This window comes from Barbus barbus, assembly GCF_936440315.1.
Source record: "Barbus barbus genome assembly, chromosome: 6".
Taxonomy (NCBI): Eukaryota; Metazoa; Chordata; class Actinopteri; order Cypriniformes; family Cyprinidae; genus Barbus; species Barbus barbus.
The window spans coordinates 37,793,494-37,811,272 of NC_136734.1; the positions used below are offsets into that span (position 1 = coordinate 37,793,494).

Genomic DNA, 17,779 nt, shown 5'->3' on the forward strand with positions numbered 1-17,779 from the left:
TTTTGCCTTTAACCAAAAAGAGGGGGGGGGGGGGGATGTATGCAGATGCATTTGTCTTGGTGGATATCAAAGTTCTCAGCTTTATTTGCAAGACAACATTATTGACAACAGATTAACTAATGTTTTGATATATGATCTTTTCTTTATGGTAAGTAAAAACATCAAATGCATGAAAAATAGGAAGGTGGGAAGATATTTCACATCTTGCATTGCTTGTGCCACTTAGACCACACACAGAGACAGGTTATTCGGTTATTCCTCACTAGGGGTCCCTGTTGCTTCTCTATTTGATCAGAGAGACACACTTACTCATGCTGAGGTTCCCACTAAATAGACTTTTTCTCATACTTAAAATATAAAGTACTTTAGGGTATATTTTATGTAGCCAAGGTCATAGGTTTGATTCCCAGGGAATGCATATTCTGGAAAAGTGTGTGTCTTTGGTTTGTTGGCTGGTTGAAAGGATTTGAGCATTTTAAAGCTGGCCAAGAGACCATCTTAAACCAGCGAAGCAATTTTTTGTTTCAGTAGGTACAATATAAATTTATTTTTTTAAACTTTAACGTCTAAATTCCAAACTGTCCGGTTTTGGAAGTCGTATGTTGTGCGCTAAAGCTTTAACTTTAATAAACATAGTGCGTAAAAACTGGGTTTTGTAAAATGAAAATGTGTTTTTGTTAATCCATATGCCTCCTTGGTTGCAGGGATGAGGGGTTTTCCTTGCTTTTGATTGGCTGTCTTTTTAGTGCACCTGTTCTGTGGGAAAACCCCATTGGATAGCCAAGATGCCACTCATTTTCGCCTCTTCTTCACGCGCTTCGCGCTCTTAGAGCTGGAGTACCAGCTTGACTGTTGGCCTTTCTGTCTCAGGAGAACTACGCGAGTAAGTTCATTTAGGGAAAGCGAAGATAAGAATCAGACATGTTAACGCAAAAGCAGCGTCACAGGAGCGATGGGAACATTTGAGAGCGAGTCAGCGGCGACCGCCGGTGATTTTGCGCTCCCGTGCGCCCAGAGACGGATTCATAGGACGCGCGGACAACATCACCAACTTCTGCGGCGCGTAACTTCATAACGCCACCGGTCCAGACCTCTACACTTGTTTTAAACTTTATGTATTGAAGGAATAATAGCACCAGAGGAACAATGACAGTGACTTTCCCTGGCATGTAATTACGCTGTACCTCTTTAGTGAAGCGTTTGGTTCTCGTTTCTAACGGAATTTTGGTCTTAGTTAAAAGGACACGGATTTTTGGGGACCGCTACAACGCCAATCATTATCACATGACTTTCCACAGGATTATGTTATTTATTCAACAACTTCTCAAACTAGACTATTCATAATGTCGTGTTTGAACAATACACTACTACCCAGAAAGCCAAAGATGATCGCTGCGCGGATGGCGTTGCTGCAAGCGCTCCTCGTCGCGTCTCTCCACGGAGGTAAAGAAACATTTACGCACATCCAAAACTTGTTGCGAGATGGCAAATCGTGCAGAATAAATTTAACGAGCATGATAAAAATGACAAGCACCCTTCATATATTCAAACAATTGTTTGTTATGACGCCCAGTGTCAGTGCGCTCTCGCGTCTGTAGCGCGAATGCAAAAAAAGTTGGTGCAGGCTGCTCCCTATTCCATTTGACCCATTTTAACATCTTAATTTACACTTGAAATATTTATAGATAATACACACACTTCTGCGGGTTGGTCGTTGGAAGAGACTGTGGCGCGCAGCGACAGCAGCGGTGTGGTTTTGTTGTGCCAAGCGTATAAATAATAGAAATGTTGGTTTCTCACCTTGTTGTTTTGCAGTCTTATCATGAATAATGCATGCATGTAGTTAGCTGCCAAAACAGAGATGTAGAAACGGGATGATTGAAGCGTACCGCACGAAATATCGCGTGGAAACGACAGTTTTATGATAGCGACACGAGCACATTTGTTCTCGGACATTTAGAAAGAGAGCGTGATGTGCAATGTTCTAGCTGTTATTATATATGTATTTTTTTTATTTTTGCATAAGAGTGTTATCCGTAAGGTCTCGTCAAAAACAAAAACTTACTGTGCAAATGAAAGTAAGCTTAATTTCTTTTCGCAGGAGTATTTTCTCTTGCTGTCATTAATTTATCATAGCTTGTTAAATGATGTGCTGAGATGCATTTCTTTTTTTTTTGCCTTTTTAAATAGTTTATAAGGACAGTACTGTTATATCTGAGTGGGTATTGAATACATACAAAGATATTTGCTGTGCTAAAGGTGAGCCACCCTGTTTTCGCTGTCCACAGAAGCAAGAGACAGTGATGAAATGAGCAGACTTGTGTCCCAGCAGCGTGCTGTTTTTATTCATCCTCTCCAGCTGAGGACCCACAGTGGCCTTCACATCTATTTTTACTTACACTATCCCAGCAAGTCTGCAACTGGACATGTCATACAAACAAACAATTAGGCTGTGGGAGTGAGATAGAGACAGACAGAAAGTGTGGGGGATTGCAAAATTAGAGAGTATGTATGTGTTGAAGAACGTGAGGGATGACAAGTTTGTCCAAGTGTGCGAGGGCTTGGATGGTATCAGAGATGTTGACTCTGGAGAGAGCACTTGCTGATCAAGCACTGAAACTGGCATCACCATCATCATTACTGTTTTTTGTCCCCCCAGCCTCCTTCTCTACAAATGTGGCCTCATACTGCTGTGTGTAATGGGCTGCATGCAAAGAGTACATCACTTTCAAGTTCAGACAGCATGTGGTTTGAATGCATGGAATTGTGTCCGGTGAACTGTGCAATATCCACAGGAATATTTGCAGATTTGTGTTTGTAGTGAACTGTGCAGTGTTTGCAGGTTAGCGGCTGTCAGTATGATTACGAAAGTGCCAGTTGTTAAATTTATTTATGCTTTTTCTTTTAGACTACAGAAATGCTGACATGCAGTAGGATGGACTGTTTGAATTGCGCAGCATATGAGGAATGGAAGCAAGAAGCAGAAAACAGCTTATAATGTGCATGTGTTTGTGTGATGTGACAGTGTTTGATGACTGAGGAGACAAATCTGTGAGTGAGTTACAGCAAATTTGCAATTTGTCTGCAATCGAAGGCCTGAAAACGCACCTGTTCTCAACGACACCATTGATAAATCTGTGGGATGAAAGGTTTTTGTTGCTTCAGGGAGTTTTAGGAGCTTAATTGACAAAATCAGATGGATGTTTACCAAAGGACCGTCTTCCAAGTACAGCTTAGAGCTCATTTTCCTAGCTGTGTGAAAACTGACTGTGAAACATCTCTCATCTTCAGCTTCGCCGCCCTTCGGTGTCTGAGGACAGATATCTGTGTGTTTCGGGGCTCAACCGCAGGTCTGAACAGTTGTAACAAAACCAGAGGTGTTATTAAAACTGTCAGACTATCAGGCTGTCAAACACAGTTGCCCTGCCACATGCACGCACGCACACACACACACACGCACACACACACACACACACGCACGCACACTCACACACACACACTGGCCGTGTCTCCGAGCCAGGCCAAGCAAGGGGCCCATATGTTTGAGGGTTGGCTGACACCAGGGAGATGATTTGCTCTAGGGAGACTGTGAAGCCTAAATCTCTTTCGCTCTCTCTCTCTCTCTCTCTCTCTCTCTCTTTCCTCGTTCATACAAACACACACAGCCGTGCAGGCATTCAGGCATGCTTATGCGCACAGACACACACCCCCTTGGTGGGTTTTCTTGCTGACAAACTTTCTAGCAAAGCAATAAATAGTGCATTTTTGCTTTGTTTCTTAAATTCATCAGATTAAATTTGAGATTCACAGCTAGAAGTGTGAGAGCTGTGAGTGTATGCTTTTAATAATCCATAGCCAAAGAGGGGTAATCAAGAAGATATTTCCCCACAGATTGGCATCCAGAGAGAAAAGAGGGATAGTGGACGGGAGGGAGGCAGATGAGTGAAAGTAATGACTGTGATCATTATCTTCTGTGTTTTTAATTGAGATAATGACCCAGAGGAAGACAATGAATCTCCCAAAGGAAAGATTTCTTGCCCCCCTTCTTCTTTCATTCCCCCCTCTATTTTTCTCCTTTCGATTTCCTAGAAGTGTCTGCATGAAATTTCATCAATTTTGAAAGAAGCGTTGTTATTCGGGAGTCTAAAGGTAAATGTTTCCTTAGAAATATTCTGTTGTGTTCCCATACAAAATACTTAAATGCGATTCTGTCTCTTCTAACCCTCAGAGACGGAGAGAAAGAAATTTGCTAAGACCGAAATGATTTTCCATTACAACTGCAGAAAGACCAGTTAGCGAGTTCCCATTTTGCAAACGTAATAAAATTGAAAACTTTCATCTCAGCAAATTGATTTCAGTCGGATTCAGAAAGAAAGAATGAAGAGGAGGGGGGAAAAAAATCATTAGATCATTGAAGCATGACTGTACCGTGGGACTTTAGGAATTTGCGTATAACGGTGAGAACACACACACAGGCTCCCGCTTCACTTTTATTAATTCATTCACTCATCCTGTGACTTTGTGAAGAAGATTTTTGCATTAGGGAAGGGCATGTGGGTAAATACAAAGCCAGACTGAAGAAGAAAGGCAGACTGTGATACAAATTGGCAAGACCGGATGGACTGATAAAGAAGGCATGAATAAATTGGTTTATGACTCAATAATTTATGCACATCTCTATTTTATTCTTTTGTTTTCTAGAAAACTTGTTTTCGCCTCCATTTCGCTATCTATTTGCAGGCTGCCGGAAGGCATTTCTCTGTCATTAACGACTCTTGGCCAGCAGTTCATTTAACACATACATGCCCTCAGAACTCCTGAGAAATTATTGGCATTATCGCCAGCTAGACTCCACATATTCTCACGCTCTCTTTTGGATGTATTGTAGCCATATGGTATTGGCTCTGGAAATTAGACTTGCACTTTTGTGTTGCTCGTTGGCTATCATTCTCTTTTTCTTTCTCGCTACGGCAATTTTCTGTATCGATTGGGCTTGGTTCTTTCTTCTGTGATGATGTGAGAAAGGGAGAGCGAAGGAGGGGAAAAAAGAGGATACTGGAGGTGTTAGAGGTGGCTCTTGTTTGTGTAGATGGAATAATTAATGCTCATTAAGAAGGTGATGAATGGCTTAGGGGTGATGCTACTTGTTAGGATAATTAGAGTCAAATAGGCCTCATTATGCAAATTGGGAGGAAGTGTGATTCTGTCAGTGTTTACCTGATCTCTGTCGTACTGATGACCTCGGATAGAGATGGCAGCGTCGAGTGAAGCAGATCAACTAAAGAAAAGCATACTGAGCTGTTATAGGGTGAGAGGAAATAGAAATAAAATAAGCAATGATCTATTTAAGAGATGCGAAGGAGAAAAACGAGTAATGAGATGACAGAAACGAGGGAGGATGGATGAAATCTGTAATCAAATATAAGCTCTGAGGGCAATAAAGTAGTCGCTCCATTTTCAGGGAAATGAAATGTTTCTCAAATTATTTTACCATAGAGAGATCGCTGGATAAGCCTTTCAGGCCAATTCTGAAAATATTAAAACAAAATAAGATGCCCTCCAAGCAGCAGTGTCAAAGCTAACATCGTGAAGTCATTGTGCTGTGCTGAAGACCGCTTCATGTGTCAGTATTTTCCCTTCCTCTAGAGAGCACTTGCGCTGTGGCCTGCAAAGCATTTTAAAGCGCCGGAAGAAATGTCGCAGGTATGGGATTTTATATATTTATGAGGCTTGTATGTGTCTATGGTTGTCCGTAAGGCACCGACCTCTACTGTGGCTCTACTAAAGTGTGTGTGTGATGGATCGAGGCACTCGTTAACCGCAGGCCTCAGTGGGTGATTACTTCTCAACATGTTGCCTGTCCTGCTGAGTTTTGGCATACACACACACACACACACACACACACATGGTTAAGACCTAAATGACTTTGCTCAGTGTTGGGTGGAGCACTCACAGTGCTGTGTGTGTGTGTGTGTGTGTGTGTGTGTGTGTGTGTGTGTGTATGTATGTGTACAGCTCATCTTGGCACTAGATCACTCCATCACTTTGCCTGGCATAAGTTCTGTCAGATGGTCTGTCTGCTTGGCGTGACCTCACTGCTCTCTGTATGCCTGCGATGCAGTAATAGATAAATAATGCTTCTGTTCACAACATAAAAGCTTCCTTGGTGAACAACTTAAAATAGAAAGAAACAAATTAACATTCCACATGGTGCAAGAGGATGTTCTGAATGATTCACGTCCTCTCATTGGCAATTTCTGTTTCTCTCTGTTGTTGGCCAGATGAACGACCTGCTCTGCGTTTTGTTCTAATAAATAGTTTTGATTGAAAACAGTTTCGTTTAGCCAATTAGAATACAAGAAGCAGATGAAGTCATGTCAACTTATTTATGAAAACCATATAGAATGTAACTGCCAGTAGTTCAGGTTTTGTTTCCCTGTCAACATTTTCTCAGCCCTTCCATAAAAAATATTTTTAAAATTATTTTTGAAAGTTCATAAAACATTTGTTTCATTGGTATATTTTTTATTTGCTCTTCATATATATTTTGTTGATTTTTTTTTTTTTTTTTTTTTTTCACTAAAATATATTTTTTCATTTCCTGCATAAACTGTGTATTTATTTAGTAAATGCATGTTATAGATGTTATTGTGAGAGATTAATACATATGTGTTTTATTTATTTACTTTTTTGACATGTTTAATCAAGATGTCAAAACTCAGTCCTCTGGTGAAAATAACAGACTTCTCTCTGGTGACGTATGCTGGACTTCTCCAATCATTTAAATCCTGCTTCTCCACAATCCAAAATCCTGATGGGTCTGTCACTACTGTTTTCATTTTTTATTTTTATTTTTTGCTGCTATAATTTATAATTTTCACTGTGAAAGTTCTATCAGCTCTGTCATGCGGGTCCCATGGCTTTTTTGTTGAGCCATAATGTGTTGCAAAAAAATTTTCTATATACCACATATAAAAAGAGTATGTTGTGAGTTTGGCAATGTTGTGAACACTGACATAAAGCTGAGATAGTGTTTCATGGAGCAACTGATGATCCTAAATATCATGGAGATTTTAATGCATGATTTGTGCCATCCATGGAAGTTTGTGATAGTCTCTTGGCAGTTCTACTAACTGCACCGGTCCGTGAGACAGTCACATCCTTGTGTGTGTGTGTATAATAATGCACCTCTGCGAACACCTACGTCCTTGCGTCACATGGAAACACACATGCTCACGCTCACAATGATATTGATGCACATCTGACATTTTGAGGCTCCATTCGTCTTGAGAGGTGGGATTGGGGGGGTGTGGGGTGGGACCGGTGACATTTCATGCAGCCATAATGTTATTCATTATGGCAGAGGGGCACTGGAGAGGGTACAGCGTGCTGCTGTGTGTGCCACAACCCATCTGTCTCTTTGCCCCCCTCTTTCCATTTCTCACTCCCTCTCTCTCTCTCACTTTCTGTGGGTGAAATGGCAGCAGAGTTTTTCCCTTCACCCCGAGGCCTCAAAGATATCCCCGCCTGCTTTCCCCTGATAAGACAAACCTACAGCACTTACCTTTCCCTCTCTCCTCCGCTCTCTCTTCTCCAGCCTCTGCTTTAGGAGGCAGAAAGGGATGTAATCTTTGGGGAACTTTACGTAAGTGCAGTAGAAGAGGCCTGTGATATTTGCTTTCACTCAGAATTCTGCTGTTGGTACCTCTTTAAAGTACCAGTGCTCTGAGTGGGTCTGCTAACACGTTAGGAGTTATGGTACGAAGCCAGTTATAGTTACGTAGCCAAGTAAATAGACTGCAATTGTTTAAAAGTACAAAGCAGCATTTAATATACACCTTGTGAAATGATTGATGGCTGTTTGAGTGGTGTTGTATAATTTCATCTTATTTTAAGAGTTTTGTTTATCTTGGTGTGCACCGGTTGCATTGGTAAGAGGACTGAAGGCTCAAGCGGTAATTCTGCTATGACTAGCACCCACTTACCTGCCTTTTCTACAAGTCAGTTACATCACCTTATTAATATTCATGAGGCAAGTTGATAGTCTCACAGATTGTCAGAACAAACTTGGATTACTTATAATAACTAGCTTGCTTTTAGGTAGTATATTTAACAATGTTTTTAAATATTAAGTTGAAATGTTTGGGGTCAGTAAGATTTTTAAGATAAATTATGTTTTTTGGAGTTTTCTGTTTGTCAAAGAATCCTAAAAAAGTTGTTTTAACCATTGATAATAATAATACATATTTCTTGAGCACCAAAACAGGATATTAGGATAATTTCTGAAAGATCATGTGACTCATGTGATCATGTGACAATTTTCTTTCTTTGCCATCACATGAATATGTTATATTATTGTATGATCTAATTTTGATATATGTCAAGTCAGTCTGGCTAAATAACTAATTAATTGCTGTTTTGTATATAATTATATTTTATATTTAGTCATTTCAGCAATCTGTATCAGTGTCATATTTTCTAGTGTTAAATTGCATACAGTAATTGCATTGTGAACATTTACATCCATCTGCCACCCTTCTCCTTAGATAAAAATAAGGCCTTTGACAATAGCAAATAAATGAGCTTTTATTATAAATGAGCTTTTATTGTTGTGCTGATGTTTTGTTTTTGTCCGTTTGTGTCTCTGTAATGTCACCATACGCTTACGGACTCCTCAGTCCACACGCTGTTAAACTGCTCCGAGTTCTTTCTGCTCTCCATGTCTCTCTCTGTTTCTCCCAGCTGGCTGTTTAAGTGCTGTTTACTCGTTTGCCATTCCTGAGAGAGGTAATTAAGGATGGTACAAAGAGAGAAAGATAGAGCAGGAAAGGAGAGTTGGTTTTATTACCAACTCCACTTGCAGTCAGCTGCTCTGTGTCTTTCCTCTTCTGCTTACTTCTCTTTTTCCACCTGCCTCTGTTTTTGCATCCCTCCTTCTCCCTGTCTACCTGTCTTTTTGCTGTCATACAGCTGTCTGGCATGCACTCTCTCTAAATTTTGCTCACTGTCTTCTTTCTGTCTCTGATCTTCCCTCTCTGTTAAACCTGTTCTCTCTTGTTAGAGCAGAAAGGATGTCCAGAACTGTGCGGTAGAGTGAAGTTTAGCCCAGGGCTTAACCTGCAAGTATCCCTACAAGCAGATGGCAAGATTGAAGATCAGCCTGTATGGGTCTCTCTCAAGAGGGAGGGAAAAGAGAGTGAGGGAAATTGAGAAAGAGAGAAAATCATTGTTCAGGACTCGTTCACGTCTCTATAGATCAGAGTCAAAATCTTTTAGTTTTGAGCTGTCGCTCTCCTCCCTGAAGCCTTTACACAAGAAGAGGAAAATCATCCTCTCTGGTTTTTCTTTTTCCCCATCTCTCATCATTGATAAACTAGTTCTCGCATTCTGTACTTAGCAGGTTTAAAGTAAGCCAAGTTTCTTTCACAACTGTTCTGAAAGAACTACATATATGCATATATACACACACACAGAGAGATTCTCCTATTAGTTTGTATCTAACAGGATGGGTTTGTGTTTGTGTTTTTTAGGTGTGTGGGATGGTTAGAGGCTGTGTGTAGAAGAAAGAAGGATTTTCTGAAATGTTTATTTTGACATCCACATGGACTTCTGTATGTAGAGCATTGCAAGAAGTCTAAATGATGTGGGCATTCCCTATTGAAAGTGAAAGTAAGTGTGTGCGTATGAAAGTGAGGTTTTCTGTGTGTGTGTGTGTGTGTGTCTGAGGGAGACAGAGAGCGCTTGTACTACTTTCAATATTCAGTGAGTGTGTAATTGTCTAAAGTAGCTTTGCGTCCCCAAACTCCCAACCATATAATCACAGTAGAACAATACGCTGAACATTAAGAGAGTGAGAGAGGTAACTTAAGACAAGTCATAGGACTCTCATCGCCTCCTCCTTGCCCTATTCTTCTGTCCAATATCCTGTGTTGATTCTCTTTGTACCTGAATTCTGCTGAAAAGTGTGTTTGTGAGTAATTTGCCTTCATGCACTAATGCGGCCTGGCAAGCTTCTCTGTTTACAGAGTGAAAAACAAAGAATTAAAGGATGGAAGGCATCAGTTTCCTCCTCAGCCTCCTAACCTTTCTTTCAACCCAAACCTCATCCAATTTAATCATTCATTGTCTTTTTATCTGTTGACGTCATTAAAAAGTGCAAAAGGTCAGAGCTGTGGCTTTCATGTGAGCGATGCAAGCTCAAGTCCAGCTTGTGTCATTTATATCTTTTCTGCACTGTTTCTTGTCCTATCTCTTAGCGCCAAAGGCCTAAAATAGAACTGACTATCTTTTTTGTACAGAATGTTAGTGCTGTCTTCCAGTTCTGAAATTGGCGGCATGATGCTAGTGTGTTCTGGGTGGTTGGCAGAGCATTACTGTACAGTTGCTAGGTGGTTGCTTACTGGCGCAAGTCAAAAGAGCCCACTTGCAAGTCTCTGATATTCTGGTCCCTAGATATAGCTCGAGTCCCTCCTTCAATGCAAGTCTAAGGATTTTTTTTCTATGTGTTTTATCATCTTCCAGGTGGAAATCATAGGCCTGATTCCTTAGAATAGCACACTTCTCAGCGAGCTGCACTATTTTCGAGGTATCATTTATATCAGCAGCACAAACAGTGCAGTTTAATACAATAGGGGTTTTGAACAAAAAACATAAATATATGCAATAGTAATAGTGATTCCTGCCTTAGCAGGCAGCCCTAATAGACACATGCCTCATGTTTTTTGCATTGCGTGCAAGTTTTGAGAGAGTTTCCTTCTAGGTTATTGAGCCAAACCCAGTTGCTTAAATTTCAAGATATGCAATATATTCTGGTTCTCTTACCAAAAACAGCATTGTCTGGAACCCGGCAGAGCTCAGGGACTGAGAGTTTTTCCGGATTTCCTCCCTCATCTGCCTACACACGCATCTCGCATTACAGAACCAGTAGACTGTAAGAGCAGACTCTCAAAGCAATTCACGTTTATTTATATAGCGCTTTTTGTTGTAAAGCAGCTTCACAGAAAATGAAAGTTTCTTCATTACATTTGTAATGAGTAGTTTATCAGTACAGTAGTGATTATGCAAAGGTGATGTCCATACGGTAGAAATGTACAGTAAAAATCACGCAGGTAATTAATGATGTATTCAAACAAACGGTGAACACCATAATTATACGTTGCAATCAAACGTATAGGAAAATTTGGTAGTTTTGTATGTTGGTTCAGGGTTGTCATTAGGGCTGCAACTAACGATTATTTTGATAATCGATTAGTTGGCCGATTATTCTTTCGATTAATCGATTAATCGGATTAAAAAAATATTGACCAAAAAAAACACTATTCCACATTCTGCCCAATGTTCTACAAACAAACGTGACAACTGAATGCTATGAAAACATACAGTGCTTAATTTATTAGACCACTTATCATAATAAAGAGAAAACATATTTTAGAAATTTGTCAAATTTGTTTAAATTTAAAAATGTTATTGTCATTTATTGGACATAATAATAAAAAATGTCCTCATAACAGCTTGCATTCTTCCTGGTATTGTTTATGTACTTTTTGACTGCAATTGGGTATCGCGAAAAAAAAATACTCAAATAAAAAATACAAGAAAAAATAAGTGCTCTGGTTTTCTTTCATAGATAACAGCAATAATGATATTATAGCATTAAAAATAGCCTACTACTGTTACTAAAGAGCTTACACATATTGGAGTACTAACCAGTACAGAAAGCCGAAAAATGATTTTGGTTATCACCAATACTGTTACTTTAGAGCAGCAGTGGCACAAACCTTACATAAATTTGTGAAGCATTGTAAAAATTGAATATAGTTTAAACCTCTATTAAAAATTAAAATAATAAAGATAATAATAAAGACGAATAAAAACACAAACTCCGTGTTAACCAACAGGTAAGAGTAATGTTCTGCAGGAACTACTTTGATCACAGTCACCTCGTCATTTCTTTATCCTGTAAAAGGCCGTTATGGAGCGTCTCATGTTTATATTCAGACAGACAATTACACGCTGTTATCCCTTTAAAGTTCCTACTCGCATAAAATATTTAAATTTATTTTAAACCTTAAATTAACTTTCAACAACAGATAATTCAGCACAATGGATATGTTTGCGTTGAAAAGCCTATTAATTGTCTCCCTCTCTACTGTGTTCTGTCGGTCTGACGCGCGTGCGCGCGCCCGCCGCGCCGGCGCTCATTCGGTATTTTAAACTTAACACAGACTGTCAGGACGGACCTTTATGCAAAAATGGAAATGCTCGCGTGAATTTGTGGCATTTATAGTTAAGGATATGACCGTAAACTGAACGTTTTTGCGCTGAGGACGCACACGCATCTGTCAAAGCGCCTGACAGGGCAAGCATTACTCTTATGCATTAACTTAAAGCTTAAAATAAAGAATTATCATGTTTTGGGCAGCTTGGATCACGTGCTTCTCCGGCAGAATCTCATTCTGTTTCCTCCACTATTTTTAGATGCATTTTGTCCATAGAAATGCATTATTCAGTGCCGTAATTTGACTAACCAGCTGATGTTGGACGTACACTGTGGGCAGACCCGATTAATCGATAATGAGAATCGTTGTCGATGATTTTCATAATCGATAATAATCGATTTTATCGATTAGTTGTTGCAGCCCTAGTTGTCATCATCTGAGGTCTTTGTAAGGGTTGGCATCATCTCTTCTCAGGCGTTCAGTCATATCAGATCTTCAGCTTGTGCAATTTCTAGTTTCCTCGAGCTTACTATATTCCATGCGATATAATTAAATTAAATATATAGAGAAAAAATGTATGAAACAAGTGTATATTTTAAATTCAGCATATTTGTGCATCATTTATTTGCTTTAAATTATTTATATTATTTGTTTCAGACATCAACCATCCTGGTCTCTGGAATGTCTGTATTGTCATCGGCCATAAAAACAAAACAACAAAAACACATTGGTTTGCCACTAGTGCTGATTGGTCCCAGTGCTAAGAAAGTCCATGGCATCCTGTGTGTGTGTGTGTGTGTGTGTGTGCATATGTGTGAAAGGGACAGCTACATCAACCAAGCTCAGGCACTCAGGCACATCTTAGGGAAGGTCCCTGGGATAAAAATTAAATTACATTCATTATCAGAGGTTAGAAATCCTCACCACTCTATTTGGATTAGATCAGATTGGTGTGAGTTTGTGTGTGCATGTGTGGTCGTACATTTGCCAAAGGGTATAACCGGGCCAGACAGGCTAAGTGTTGTCTGTGTGAAAGAGAGAGAGAGTACTATGAGTCAGAGAGAGAATCAGTGGGCTAATATTACGTGTCAGTAGTACTCTTTAAATTTGAGTTTTTATTAAAACAGTCAATAAACAGACAAAAGCACTTCATTTTTATGAAGACCAACATGGCTCCTCTGAGAGCTGTTACCAGGCAGGGGAATAAATAGCATGAATATCAGCGTAATGGCTTTGGAGGCGACAGAGAGAGAGTCGAACGCTTCCCCGGAAAAAGAAAACAGTCAAACCCAAATTCAATCTCTTCATGCTCTCCCAAAGCCTAGCCATGCTGTGATGAGGAAGCACAGAGCTAATGTGCCTGGTATTCTGTTCACAGAATTCTTTTCATGTTCTTTCCTCTTTTATATTTTTTGGATTTTTTTAAAATATATTTTAGATTTGGAGCCTAAATTACAAAGGCCCTGATGACTGCTTATATTCTTTTGCATTTTAATATTCATATTCATTTTCAGCATCTGTGTGTCTTATGCATATACTACCACAGGAATCAGTGCAAAGAAATTGGTCTTAAAGGAATAGTTTATCTGAAAATGAAAATTCTGTTATCATTTACTTAAACCCATGTGACTTCCATGGAACACAAAAGTTTAGCATAATGTCTTTGGTGATCTTTTGCATACAGGGACATCAGATTTATTTATTTTTTTGGTTTAATTTGTTGAACTTTTTTATTTTAGATGTATTTAAATGTAATAATGCCAAAGTTAACTATTAGATAACAACACATTGAAAGGGATAGTTCACCCAAAAATCTAAATTTTGTTATAATTTACTCACCCTCATGTTGTTCAAAACCTATAAGACTTACTCGCTATTTCGGTTAAAGACATTTTGAAAAATGCTGGTAGTGAAACTGTTTGAATACCATTCACATCCATTATATGGACCAAAAAAAAAACATGAGGTGTTTCCCAAATTATTAACGAAACAGGCCGTCCAATTAGATTTGAGCTAAGATCACATGCCCAGAGCAGCTGCTGTTGCACAATAGGGCAAGAGTGGTGGCGATGTTTCCAAAACCACCGAAAAAAACAGCCGAAGAGTATTCTGAGAGAGAAGAGGATGCATTCTTATCACTGCTATCTGAGAACAGATGTATTCTTACATGTTCTTTATACAGAATACAATTTCTATTAATTCTCCACTACTCAAGTGTTATGAGTAGCATGTTCACTCAAGATCTGTCAATCATGGGATCATATCTCCTGCCATTATGTGGGAAAAAAAAGAAACATTTATCTATACATGAAATATGAAAGCAAATAGACGTATGATTATGATTGTATATGTGTGTTTTATGCAGCTCATGATTTTTATATAAATAAAGGATGTTTATGACTAATGAGAAGCGGCTCACGTTCATTTCGATTATAAAACATACAAAGAGTGCATATTATAGAATAAATATCCACTTTAGATCTCGTTTGGAAGTTAATGCAAGCACTCAGTGATGGTTTAAAGTTGGTTTTAAGCAAAAACATAAATAATCACATAACTTTTCAAATGCAGCTTGATGCTTATTGTACCTCTATTTATATTTTAAGATGTATTTTTGTAAGAATTATAGGTGTTTCTGGTTTAGAACCAAACTTTATCTTAATTTAAAGGGGTCATCAGATGCAAAATTCACTTTACAAGTTGTTTAAACATAAATGTGTGTTGGAAGTGTGTGTACACATCCATCCTATAATGATAAAAATTCACCCAGTGTTTTTTTTTTTTCTTTAAATCCCCATTCTCAAATCAGGCTGTTCTGAGATTCCTGTCAGAATGACGTAGTTCTGCACAGACCGCTTCCATGATAGTTGATTGACTTACCATAGACCTGCTCTGAGTGAGCTGAGAGAGCTGTCTGCCATTGTGTTGACTCCAGTGCAGGGGAAGACAAGAATGTCTCCGATTAAGTGATTGAGGTGTTTAGTTGTTGGATTTAATAATGAACATATCAGTCGTCATTAACTCCCGACATCTGAGCTGCTGAAGATGCAGAGGATTAACGTTACTTTCGTTTTGAAGGGAATGCGCCAATCTCCCTAAATGCATTTGTTCGCACAAATTATTCATGATCCAGCTTCAACTACAGAAGAAGTGAGAATAAGGGTTTTTTATGAATCTTTGCAAATCACCTTTCCTAATAACATGCTAGTTAGCAAGTTTCGCTGCTGAAGTTTACAGTCTGCTCGTCAGCAGATCTCATTAACATTTAAAGCGACATGGACTAAAAAACAGCTTGCTGAAAACAGGGTAAAAAGGGTGTTTTTTACTCTACCGTTAAGAAATTCTAACCAAAGTATGTTATAGACTTTTCATTAAGACCCTAAAGAATCATATAAACTTGTGGAAAATAGGCATCCGATGACCCCTTTAATACTGTATATTGAGCAGCGGACCATATAAGAGATACATATCTGAGGAAAAATGCATTGCTGGTCGGCGCCACCTAGCGTGCAGGCATGAATTAGCAGAAGGCAATCAGTTGCTTCGCTCTTGGTGTGAAAGCACTGTTCGTCGGTGATTCGCCTCACATTTTTGCATCTTGCTCAGTGTGAAACGGCTTTCAGCCTCAGATGTCTTGCCCATGGACCGTTGGCTGAATATCTGATGCATATCACACACAAAATTGGAAACTTCAGGAGTTTCGAAGTCGTCATTTGATTGGTTGAATTATGCAGGATTTCCGGGAGATGTGTGTGTCGCTTTCTTTAACGTTCCACCTAGAAACAAAAATACCATGATGCCAAACCCCCTCACGAAAGAAGAAAGCCGTCGTGTTTACAGCTGTGATAAGTGTTTATCAGGATCAGCTAAATGCTGGATTATCAAAAGTTTGTGAAATTTAAACTGCGCAGCATAGGATCTTTAAAATCCAAGAGTTTTACATACTGGTCTGTTATTGTGGGGACATTTCCATGCCCCTAAACATGACGTGGCACAAAACGAAACGTAATTGGTTGCTTTACCTGTCAGTTATATGGCATCTTGAGTGGTCATTGGCCATTCAAAGCGTCCAAGGTTTCTAGACCTTCAGCCAACAGTCTGAAGGTCTGGCTACGTGAGACTAGGGAACAACATGATGGTGAGTAAATGATGACAGAATTTTGATCTGTAGGTGAACTATCCCTTATAAATATCTCAGCTTATTTTAAACTAGTGGCATTTTCATGTGTAGTCAGCTGGGTTGAATACAGCATATCTGAAACTACCTGAAATGCGTAGGAGAGCTGTTCTTTTGTATGAATCCTAAGGCTTATTAATTTATATGATTTTCTAAAGTTATGCTTTTGAGTCTGCTCAACATAAACTTGCTAATTCTGCTTATGTAAACACATACTTTTGTCTTCTTCAGAAGAAAGTATGTCATATGAGTTTGGAGGGACATGAAGGTGAGTACCGGTAAATGACAGACTTTTCATCTTTGGGAACTTTTCCTTCACAACTAAAATCAGGCCACGCTTTACCCAATGGTTTGTTCAGATCAAGACTTATTGGTGCCACCTTGTTCATGGTCTTAACGCAAAAGAATGTCTAAAAGTAGTTATTTGAAGAACAGTATTTGTCTGGTTTTGTGTGGAATGGAAGGCTGCAGTCTCTTGATACAGGAACAATAGTGAAGACGGTCCTCTTTTTACATCTGTTTCCAAGTTCAGATGCAGCAAAGTGGACCTGATCAGACCTCAAACTCGGAGTGTTCAGTGATCCATCCAAACATTATCATCTACTCATTTACCTGGATATACTTGTATCCATCTTCAGGGAGACCAAAGTCTGTCGGCTTATGTGTTCTCGTACCTTTTGACCTTTTTCTGTCGGTAGAAACCATCACAGCCGAGAGGTCGCAGCATCACTCTCTCAAGTCTTGTGTTTACGAAGAGTTGAATGCTGAACTTCCTGTGTGACAGCTCACCGCCTGAGGTATTTTTGTAAAGCTGTGTATCGGGTTAAAAGCATACTCGCAAAGTCTGAAGAATCTTTCACACTGTGAAAATCTGCTCGGTCTGTGGAACCCGCTTTGGTCTGTTACACACAGCCGCGAATTCTGTGCACCTCAAATCCCTACCTGCGAGTCCTGACGTATTCTCTCACATCCCAGGTGAGAGACGCCGTCCTCATTTGAGTCTTGGCTTTTCTGAGAGGAGATCCAAGAGTTGAATGCAGACCAACGTTAACCTTGATTGAATTTGACTCTGTGAAATCCCAGCGGAGACACAGAGAAGGACAGAATGCAAAGAAAGAGAGTTTAACAGGAGGGGACAACCACACACATGAGAATGACAAGAGGAGAAAGACAAACAGAGAGGGAGGGGTAGTCTGTGAACCATGTTCATTTTAATTAATCTCTTCTGTTAGTAAGAGCTGTATTTTTAGTAGTATTGTGAGTGAACTACATCTGGTCTCTGGGCCCCAAGGGGAAGCAGGCCGGTCTACGTATTGAACGTGTGTGTATGTATGTGTGTGTGATAACACTCTGTTAATGTGCTTCTGTGTATGAGTCTGCGTTT

General features: G+C 39.4%; 1 protein-coding gene across 1 annotated transcript in view; it reads left to right on the forward strand.

The window, feature by feature from the left end:
• Positions 1–829: 829 nt before the first annotated feature.
• LOC306871210 (transmembrane protein 132C-like) overlaps positions 830–17,779 on the forward strand; it is a 199,858-nt gene continuing 182,908 nt past the window's right edge. Inside the window, exon 1 of the mRNA XM_079418988.1 lies at positions 830–1,443. Within this exon, the coding sequence (XP_079275114.1) occupies positions 1,344–1,443 (100 nt within the window). The 5' untranslated portion in view covers positions 830–1,343. The remainder of the gene's footprint in view (positions 1,444–17,779) is intronic.